General features: G+C 40.5%; 1 protein-coding gene across 2 annotated transcripts in view; it reads right to left on the bottom strand.

Annotated features, from left to right (window-relative positions):
• Positions 1 to 424: 424 nt before the first annotated feature.
• The window catches only part of Avl9 (AVL9 cell migration associated), a 51,996-nt gene continuing 41,174 nt past the window's right edge, over positions 425 to 11,246 (bottom strand). Inside the window, exons 14-16 of one of the 2 annotated variants that reach the window (XM_052719301.1) lie at positions 10,039 to 10,092; positions 9,532 to 9,620; positions 425 to 5,420 (exon numbers count right to left, since the gene is read on the bottom strand). In XM_052719301.1, the coding sequence (XP_052575261.1) occupies positions 5,305 to 5,420; positions 9,532 to 9,620; positions 10,039 to 10,092 (259 nt within the window). In that variant the 3' untranslated portion in view covers positions 425 to 5,304. The remainder of the gene's footprint in view (positions 5,421 to 9,531; positions 9,621 to 10,038; positions 10,093 to 11,246) is intronic. The other variant, XM_052719302.1, reaches the window with a different exon arrangement.

The raw sequence follows: 11,246 nt of genomic DNA, 5'->3' as shown, positions 1-11,246 counted from the left end.
CAAAGGTCTTGCTTTGTACAACAGTTGTAATGGGACCAGGGTGCACAGAAGATGTGCTTAGAACCCTCAGTGTAATAGTTTGAACTTTAGGAGTCCAAGTGGAGAAATGAGCTGCCTTAGTGCAGTGTCCTACTTCCCTGGCCTTGTCCATGAAGAGATTACATGACCAACCTCCTTAGTACTTGTGCAACATCATGCCTTCAGAGTTCCATAGATGCTATAGGGCTCTTCCTGCAGAGGTCACAGCTAGAAAGCTGAGGTTCCACCACAAACAATGTCAGGAGGAGGCTAAATGGGCGGCGAGTCCTTCAGTTCACCTATGTGCTGCTTTCTTGACAAATGAAGAATGCACTGTTGCCCAGCTGTGAAGGCCAGAAATCACACAGACAACAGGCAGATAAGTCTAGGAGATCAATAGCAACCGTGCAAGAGAAACAGGAAAATTTTATTATCAGGTTTTGCTTAAAATAAAGGTACAATTCACTACAGTTCAGCATGATTAGACATGATTTATACCTTGAATATTCTTTAAGAAACAAATGACAACAGAAATGAACCAGCACAAACTATAAAACTACTAGAGGAAAGGGAAGGCATTTCTCATAAAATATGTGCTATAGCTAAACTTCCTTAGAAACTACTTTCCAACCACTAAGTGCCTTCACCAAGTCACTGATCAATGCTTCCTAAATTTAGAAACTGATGATCAAGTGGACCGAAACACATAATGCTAAATCTTGTTTTCCCAGCTATAAAAGAACAGTATTTCAAGAAAATAAAATATTTTCTAAGCACAGTTTTCTGAAAACTTCAATGACTTCTCTGGCTCAGTACCTGACTTGAAATGTTCGAATGTTTATATTGCACACAAAACAAACTTGAGCAGCAAACTATGTGCGTGAGAAGTTGATGAGAAATAAGATTGGAAATCCCCTTAAACTGCGTTCCATTTACATGATTTAAATATATAGTTTTCTATATCTTTAGTATAAGTAAAAAGGTTAATTTCTGAACAGCACAGAAATACAAATGTATTTAGAGTTTTACAAAATATACCCAACCCCTTAGACATGCACAACCTCTTAATTTTGGAGTGTTATACCATACAAGGAAGCCAGTTTCTTCTTCATAATGTAAGCAGGAAGTCATTTTTATGAAGTTATTTTATATGAAAAAATAAAGATGCACATTCCTTTTCTTTGTCTCTCTCTGAAAAAAGTTTGCGAAATATTGGAAATTATGGAAAAGCAATTCCAAAGCAATGAAGTCAGAAGACTTGGAATGAGAAAGTCCTAGCAACACATTATGTTGTAAGGAATGACGGTCATCTTCAAGTGATTTGGGGAGTATTCTGTCATAGTTAAAGGCTACCAAGACATGGCGTGGAAAGCCATGAATGCTGGGCCATTTTTCATGACAGAACCAAAGTGTGCAAATGTTGCCACTTCAGGAATCCCAAGTGATTCCCCAATACACTAACAGGCTGGTGTAGAGCCAGCAGCTTCTGCCCTAGCAGGCTGCCCTCTGTGGAAGCTGCAGCAGACATTTGCTTGTGGGTATAGATCTGGATGCTGGCCTGCAGACTTCCAAACTTATCAACATGGGAGGGAAAGGGGCCACTGGCTGTTTACACCTACAAAATTTTCTCCATGGAATATAGCACTTCAATAAAACCTGCCTACCAGGAAAAGAATGTTACAGCTTCACTTAGAAATGTAAATAGCTGATTACAATTCTAACTTCTCTCTAAAGAATTCATACCTGAAGTAGTTTAAATACTGATGTCAAAATACTCTCATTCAGACTTTAAGTGCCCTGTTCTCCAGCCATCTAACACCTCATTTTTGTTTTCTTAATTTGTTTTCTCCTTGTATTTCTAAGGAAAGCTATTCTAAAAAACAGTAACTGCTTAGTACAGAACCCGGAAAGCAACAGGGTTGAGGAAGTCTGTCCTGTGCTCAAGAAAGTCCCTGCTATTTCTTAATTCAAAAGAAGAGAATTGCTTTCAGGCTTGGGAGCTAGTGAATCACGAATGGATTTGGGGATGGACAATTCATATTGGTTATGAATCAAATATACATATAAAATTGCTCTGCACCTCTGTTACATGCAGCTTCAGAATTTCTACTCATCTAGTCCACAGACTCACAGCTTTACTTCTCTCCCTTATCAACGTCACCGTCATCAAGCTAGGAATGTAATAGGCTTCCTCAAAACCACCTAGACAGCAGTGCAGCTACCGCCAATGTATGTATCCTATAAACCTGAAAAATGTTGGTTGACTTTCGCTCCCTCAGGACTAGTTATAAACACTCAGTTCTTAGACACTAAAACATTGTTGATCACTGGAGAAAGTGTGGGCTCCAACAGCCACACCTCTACTGACAGGAGTCAAAAGGCCTGGTGTGGGTTCCAGGGCTACCGTGCCAGTGTTCGGAGACTACTCATCAGTTAGACTCTCTCACTAGTGCCTAAAACACAGTGTGCAGGCTCCCTGGGTTAGGCTGTATCTCTGTTCTCCACGACACTGGCTGCAGCAGTGCCCCTGCCAACAACAAAATGGCCCCTGGCCCTTGAAAAGTCAATGTTTCCCTGAACCTGAAGAAGTAGGCATATGGTCTTTTGACAATTCTAAGATGTTTTATATTTCAAGAAAAGTTATTTTATGCTGAAAGCCAGTTAAGTGGCCATTTTAAGATTTAAGTTTTAATTTACATTAAGAGAAGATTCAATTAAAATATACACTTAAGCCTGGCAGAGTGGTAAGTTCCTCTAACTGCAGTTATTTGGGAGACAGAGGCAGGAAGATGGAATTTAGAGACCTGTATAGGAAGACTGAGATCCTATGCAGGGGGACCCACACACGTACTCAAATGGGGAATATGATACAAAATCAGCATTAAATTTCATTTAACTTTTTTCCTCAAGTATATTCCAAGGTGAGTGTTGTGTTGCTTTTGTTTACATGACAGCAGGTATTTACCCAGTCATACAAACCTGGTGCAAACTAAAGAATGAATCATTATCTTAGTGGCTAAACAGGTTAAGGGCTCCTGGCAATGTCAACTACCACAGGTACACTGTCATGCTGCAGCCACATGAATGGCATCGAAGAATTCCAACCGTCTCAGCACAACACTGATTAAAGTGCCTTTCAGTTTTGTGTGGCTTTACTTCTCTTTTCAAATATTCCCTTGCCGAAGCAAATTCATAGTGTTCTCCCATTAATCAATTTATTTACCTCCCATTAATCAATTTGTTGTTACTGGATTCTCTCAAGTTATTGCGCTCAATTGGGAGCAGTTTGTACTTTGTGGTTTTGTATTTGGGTGAAATCCAAATTGCAGGTTTTAGAGACACCAGACTATGCCCTATGTTGTTTTCATAGTCTTTAGGGCATCTCATAAGGGATAAACAAAGTAAAATCAGCGTCCTAAATTAGGCCCTTATTTTCCCAATGCTTGTTAAATCGTATGTAGATGTAATGGTTATTCCACAAGTCTTTTGTTACTAAACAGGCAGACTCTTCTCCATAAGTAGTCCCTGAGAACACCCATTAAGGATCCCCTGAAAAGCAAATGACAGTTATAAATGACAAATACATGAACTCCAGCTGTGTACAAATCATGAGGTTGGCCAATTCATGCCAGTGGTAACAAGAAACCAGCTGGAATTCACCAAACAAGTGACTCATGGCATGGGTGTGGGCTCCTTCTCTTCCTTCTTACATTCTACATTTACATTTACATTTGAGGTGTGTGTGTGTATAAGCATGGACATGACACACTGCCCACGCGGAGGTCAGAGGACAATTTTCAAGAGTTGGTTCTTGCCTTCCACCTTGTTTTGAGGCAGGGTCTCTCTTGTTTCTGCCAATTCACTACACACTTCAGGCTAGCTGGCTTGTGAGCTTCCAGAAGATTCTCCTGACTCTGCCTCCCATCTTACTGTAGGAACATTGGGATTATAGATGAGGCTTTTTATGTGGGTTCCAGGGATTTGAACTCAGGTCGTCAGGCTTGCACATTACTCACTAAATTCTTTCCTTGGCCCACTTACTTGGTTTTCTAAATATGAGCTAAGCTGTGGTTTATAAACCTTTATCGGTCACTTTGTTTTTCTTTTGAAGGTGGTAGAACTGACTAAAGGAGGACTTTCAGTCAGAGAAGTAGGAAGGCCCAGTTTTGAAAGGCTCAATGCAGAGTAAGACTAAGAGAAGGCCTGCAGATCTGTCCAGAGCCAATGGACAACCATTCACAAGAAGAAACAAGGCACACATTTTCAGGTAACAAAGTGCTGATCATGACTGAAACATAGCCGGGCGGTGGTGGCACATGCCTTTAATCCTAGCACTTGGGAGGCAGAGGCAAGTGGATCTTGGTGAGTTCAAGGTCAGCTTGGTCTACAGAGTGAGATCCAGGACAGCCAGGACTGTTATACAGAGAAGCCCTGTCTCAAAAAAAAAAACAAAAAAAAAACAACCCAACCAACCAAACAAAACCAAGAACAAAACCCCTGCAACATAACTGGAGCTGATCATGCCAGCAAGTGGGTCACTAAAACACTGTCCTACAGACATGTGCCAACCCTTCAGTGCTGCTGAACCACCTCTGGTTTCCCTGCACGGTCACTGCCAGCAGGAGGGAAGCAGAGTGACATCTTTGCTGCCTCACATCAAATTTGTCAGAAAGAAATTCATCTGAAATGATGTCTTATTCTCAGAGTTTTCCCCTCGTGACTTTCACGGCTCTGGGAAGAAATGAGCTGGTAAATGTGTTGAGTGGGTAGAGGCCCCTCCATGTCTCGCCCCCACAAAGTTCACCCTAGAACTCAGCAAAGTAATAATAGGCTGGAATGCATAGTCCTTACACTTTACAAGTACATTTCAGGGCTAACTTCAGAGAAAGTAAAATAGTGATATAACTTAATTTGAGTCAATATAAATTACAATGACCGTCTAAATATTTAAACAGCAAATAGAACAAAATATACATATGTAAAAATTCTAAGTAAACACATGTACAATCTCAGAACAAATTCACTAGAAGGTTCATTGTGTACATTAATTAGGCTCAGAATGAAGTCAAAGTAGTCAATTTAACCCCCAACCTGGAAAGCTATTCCTTCTATGGTTGTGATTTCATCTGTTCAGCATCCTGCAACATTCATTTAGACAGAGTGCAACCGTCCATGTAAACAGTTCGTCATCTTGGTCCCTGGGTCTGAACCTGTAGATAGAGGAGACCCTGGGAGATGGGGAGGGAGCATTACACCTTGGAGAACAAAGCGGCTTCTCTGCTGGACTCAGGGCTTCCCGCTGGGTGGCTCAGGCAGACTCTGAGGGCTGGAGGTGGTGAAGGTAGAGAGCCATGAGGACATAGCTGTCTTTGCACTGGAGAAAGCTCCTCCCACTGACTGGCCTGTGTGGAAAGAAGACCAAAGGAAAAATAGATGAACTTCATAAAAAGATTGAATTTTTTTGCATGATGGGAATAGAACTTAGGGGATCCTCTAATACTGAACCACACCTCCAGCCTATACTTAATATTTTGTTAAGAGACAATGAAAGTCCAATAAACATGAATAAGGTTAACTCAGTGAAACACAGTAAAATGATGTAGTTACTGAAATACCACGTAAATTTTTAGTTCAAAATAATCTCTTTCCATGGGAATGTCTTAAAGAAAACCAAGTAATTTCTTAATAGGAGCTACACTAGGCACTTTGTAGGGGTTAATAACACAATTTTATAGCCACAGCACTAGTAACTCTGTGAATCAGAATTATCTGGAGAGCTGAAAAAGTCAAACACGGGGCTGGAGAGATGCCTCAGGAGTTAAGATCATTTACTGTTCTTCCAGAGGACCCACGTTCAGTTCATAGCACCCATATCAGGAAACTTACAACTGCCTTTAATTCCAGCTCCCAGGGCTCCAATGCTTCTGTCCTCTATGGGCACAGACACAAGATGTGTACACACCATATACATGCAGAAAGACAGACAGACAGATACACACACACAGAGTCATATATTCTCTGTACCTTAAATGCGGAGTAACCACTTACTTATACTGGAAGAATAGTAATATACTGGAAGAGAATCTAAAACTGCTACATTAAACAAAGAAATACAGAGCCTTGTAGGCTTCACATCTTTGTTGTCATAAGGAATATTCTCTTCAAAGCTGTTGTGAATGTGAAATTATTGGAGGTACTGCTATTAGAGAAGGGGGTGTAGAAGAAACTTTCGTTGTAATTTAATTAGCAGCAGCAGCAACACTGAAAACTAAATGCAGCTGCCCTCCCTATCTGTGGCTTCAGTTTCTGCATTTGAGTTCCCTGGCATCTGAATCTTCGGACAGTAATATTTATGTGGATAAATGTCTAATGGAGATTTTAGAGATAAATCATTTGGAAATTTGAAATTTCAGGCTGCTCTAAGTGGTGATGGTCCATCATACACTCCAGCTCTGTCCCTGTTCATATCTCCTTTTGTCTTATGTACACATGTGCAGCCTCCTGCCTACTAGTCACCTGGTAATCACCTTGGTGCACTGGTTGGTTTTTATCTACTTGACACAAACCTAGACATGTCTGGAAAGGGGAATTAATTATTTTTGATTTTTCAAGACAAGGTTTTCTGTGTAGCCCTGGCTGTCTTGGAACCATCTCTGTAGACCAGGCTGGCCTCAAACTCACAGCAATCCACCTTTCTCTGTCTCTCAAGTGCTGGGATTAAAGACGTGTGTCACCACTATCTGAAAGAGGGATTCTTAAATGAGAAAATGTTCCTAACAGATTGGCCTATAGGCAAATTTGTAGGGTATTTTCTTGATTAATGATTGATGTAGGAGGGCCCAGCCATGTGGGTAGTACCACTCCTGGGAAGTGGTCCTGATGGTATAAGAAAGCAGGCTGAGCAAGGCATGGGGCAAGCCAGTAAGCAATGTTCTTTTATGGCCCTTGCTTCAGTTTCTATCTTGGCTTCTCTCAATGAACTGTGTCCCAGGACATGTAAGTTAAACAAACCCCTTCCTCCCCAAGTTGCTTTTGGTCATGATTATTATATCAATAGAACCCTAACTAAGATACCTGGTATCACAGTGTATATGTTCCAGTAACCCTAAGAGCAAGAGCAGTGGAGCTGGCAACTTGAACGTCAAAGAGCTTTAAGGTGATTTCTTTATATGAAAAGAGAATGTACTTGAGTGACAGAATATATTCATATAACTTTTACTAAAATACACAGTTATAACTATCTCATCCTATTATTGCTGCTAATTTTTGACTTGGATAATTTACATGCTAATGTTTTATCACAGGTTGTATGTGTAAGGAAAAAAATGGCATGTCCATAGTTTTGAGTATTCTCTGGAATTCTTGGAATAGATCTCCTTTGGATAAGCAGAACACTACTATAATGATTCATATGTTTAAAATGAAGCTACATTTTTCTATTAAAAATAAGTGTTGTGGAATATTATTTTAACTAGGCAAAGATGTGTCATTTGTTTATGCTGTAGAATATTACTTTAGTTATGTGGCAGTGTGTTACATTTGTTTCTGCTGTCAACAAGATAAAGATGTGTGACATTTGTTTAATTATGTTAAGATATGTTGCTGTTTTACCTTGCCTGCCCTAAGGCACCTGACTGGTCTAATAAAAAGCTGACTGGCCAATAGCTAGGCAGGAGAGGGACAGGCAGGGTTGGTGGGCAGAGAGAATAAGTAGGAGGAGAAAGCTAGGCTCAAGGAAGAAAGAGAGGGGCACACCCGGGGCCAGAAGCTAGGCAGCCAGCCACAATAAGCAGTCAAAGTAGGACAGACAGACAGAAAGAAAGAAAGAAAGAAAGAAAGGGGCAGAGAGAGAGAGAGAGAAAGAGAGAGAGAGAGAGGGAGGGAGGGAGGGAGGGAGGAAGGAAGGAAGGAAAAGAGGAAAGAAGGTAAAAAGCCCCGAGGCAAAACATAGACGAAGAGAAACAGGTTAAGTTATAAGAGCTAGCAAGAAACAAACCTAAGATAAGGCCAAGCATTTAGACTAATAACAAGTCTCCATGTCGGTTTGGGAGCTGGTTGGTGGCCTAAAAAAAGCCACTAAGAGGCATTCTCATACTGGGGCTTTTAAGCTGTATTCAATAAGGGTTAGCTAACAGTTATTTCTATTGTGCTAAACAAAAAGTATCCCTACAGGCTCATATGTTTGAATGCTCTGTCCCTGCACAGTGGAGCTGTTTTGGGAAGTTATAGGACTTTGGACCTGTGGTTTAGCAGAAGTGAGTTGTTGAGTGGGCCTGTGAAATTGTATCTGTTTCCAGTTCCAGCTCCAGCTCTGTTTCCTGATCCACTAGGATGTAAGGAACAGCCATATGCTCACACTGTTATGAATTCCATCATGACTTTGCCGACTTGATGAATGTATGTACCCTTTAAAACCATAAGCCAAAGCAAACTTCTCCCTTGAGTTGCTTCTGTTGGGTATGGTCAAAGTGGTAAAAAAAAGTAACTACTTATGGTTTCTAGGTTTGAAACTGGATCAAAATAAAAAGTTACAAATAAAAAAAAAATAGGGGCTGGGTGTGGTGGTGCACACCTTTAATCCCAATATTTGGGAGGCAGAGGCAGGCAGATCTCTTTGAGTACAAGGGCAGCCTGGTCTACCTACATAATAAGCTCCAAGTTAGCCAGGGCTACAAAGTGAGAACCTGTCTCAAAACAAACAAGAAAGAAACAGAATTTACATTATTTCTTCCGTAAATGTCTAATAGAATTTCAAAGAGAAGCTTGTTCTCTTAGCACCTGGGGTGCTGAGTCAGGAGAATCCAGAGTTTTAGGCTACAAAGTAAGACCCTGTCTTGACAAGCAAAAGGAAGGAAGGGGTCGAGTAAGAGAAGAGAGAAGGGCTGGAGAGATGGCTCAGTGGTTAAGAGCACTGGCTGCTCTTCCAGAGGTCCTGAGTTCAATCCCCAGCAACCATATGGTGGCTCACAACCATCTGTAATGAGATCTGGTGCCCTCTTCTGGCCTGCAAGTATATATGCAGGCAGAACACTATATACACAATAGATAAATAAGTAAATCTTTAAAAAAAAAAGAGAGAAAGAGAGAGAGGGGGGAGGAGGGAGAGAGAAAGGAGGAGGAAGAGAGAATTAGATGTGGATTAAATTAGAAACCTTGCACCACGTTTTAATTTTTCAACAGATCCAGAGCTATTTTGATTTTTAAATTTATTAGTTTATGTCTTTTGAAGACTCTGTCCATCTATGTTGTCAGGTCTGTTGACATAAAATTATTCCCAAGCTTCCTCTGTCCTCTCAGTTCCTGGGAGTCTACAGTCATGTCCCCGCTCTAGTGTCCCTTTTACCTGTCCACCTGGAAAACATACATTCCTTCCTTATTTCTAAAACTAGAAATCTAAAAAGCCCTTTGTATTAGATGATCCACAAATTTCTATAGCTCTATTTTAATGAACAACACACTGAAGACAGAAAGGAGATACATACGACAGCAGCACCTGCTGAGGGTGTGCCTTACCAACAGCTTTTCCTGTTTGGACCACATTCCGGCTGGTTGTGACCATGACATTGCCAATTTTTTTGCCACGTTCACTGTTCTGAACAGAACTGAGAAAAGTAATACAATTTTTAAAAATCTCAAACATTTGAGAACAACCAAACCACTCTATTATCATCCCAAATCAGTATTGGAAAAATAAAAAGCAAAATTAATGTTAGTAAATTTCAGAATGTTCTAAAAGAGCACAGAAAAGAGCTAAGAGGTGAGGACATGAAGATGTATGATTAAATCTAGACAGACATGGTTTGCTGAGAGTATATCATCAAAATAAGAATGGTAAGTTTGTTATTTTTTCATACTATTGTGTATGGACAGTGTTTTCATTTTGAAATCCATGCTGTTGAACAACAGAATGGGTTACTATTTTAAACAGTTCATCAAGCAGATAAACAAAATCCCCAACTGGCAATGAAGCACATGGCATATACTCAAAATAATTTCCTCTTACTTTCTGTAAGTACTCACTGTGAGAATCTGAGTTTCATGTCTGACACGGAGTACTGGCCTTGAAAAGGATGGCTATAAAACAAAGCTTAAGTTTAGATATTGAGTACATCATCAATGAAGCTGCAAAGAGCAGTCACAAGAACTGCAGTCAACATTTTGGAGACACAAGTGGACACAGTGCTCTGAGACTGACAGTGGGCCCCTCACCATTCCTAATACGAGTTCTACAAGAAGGCACTCAATAGTTCTGAGCTCTATCTTTTTTTCTTGTGCAACAGATGAACGTAGTTAGAGGTGGACACGTGTGCTAGGGAATGGAGGTGCAAACACTACCCCAACATAGTGCTAACAACACCCCTCACTTCATCCGGGGTGGGGCTCAAGTATCAACCCAACTTAAAAACACACCAGGAATCAGGTAACTGACTTATGTCGGGGAATATTATTTTAAGGTGTGTTACTTTTGCTAATGTTGCATTTGTTTAACTCTGTGTTACTGTGCCTGTCTAAAACATCTGATGGTCTAATAAAGAACTGAATGGCCAATAGCTAGGCAGGAGAAAGGATAGGCAGGGCTGGCAGGCAGAGAGAATATACAGAAGGGGAGATCTAGGAATGAGAGATAAGAGATATAGGAGCCAGAGAAGGAGGAGAACTCCAGGGGCCAGTCACTCAGCTACACAGCAAGCCACAGAGTAAAAGTAAGATTTATAGAAGTAAGAGAACAGGAAAAGCCCAGAAGCAAAAGGTAGATGGGGTAATTTAAGTTAAGGAAAGCTGGCTAGAAACTAAGCTAAGCTAAGGCTGAGCATTCATAATTAAGAATAACCCTCTGTGTGTGATTTATTTGGGAGCTGGATGGCAGCCCCACCCCCTAAAAAAAAAAGACTAAGACCAACCAACAACAGACTTAGGCCACAGTCATGACTGTACCTTGATCCTGGTCACCCTGTAAATATATGTCATTGGCCATGAAAAGATTTGCTGCTCAATCAGCAAAATCTGTAGTTTATTATAAAAGCAACTCAAAAGGCAGAACTTAAAATGGCACTGTAGTTTTGTATGAAAATACATTATTCTTACTTATTTCTGCCACATCTAAGGAAAAACAGTTTATTAAAACTAAAACCAAACGAAATACTTAAGCAGTTAAGACTGGAAGAGAGAGGTCAATAAACAACTCTTGTCTTATACCCAGGTCCCTCTGTCCAGTGCAATGAAGTAAA

This window comes from Peromyscus californicus, unplaced genomic scaffold (assembly GCF_007827085.1).
Source record: "Peromyscus californicus insignis strain IS unplaced genomic scaffold, ASM782708v3 Scaffold_6__1_contigs__length_162567912, whole genome shotgun sequence".
Classification (NCBI taxonomy): domain Eukaryota; kingdom Metazoa; phylum Chordata; class Mammalia; order Rodentia; family Cricetidae; genus Peromyscus; species Peromyscus californicus.
This window is presented reverse-complemented; position numbering and strand designations above follow the sequence as displayed.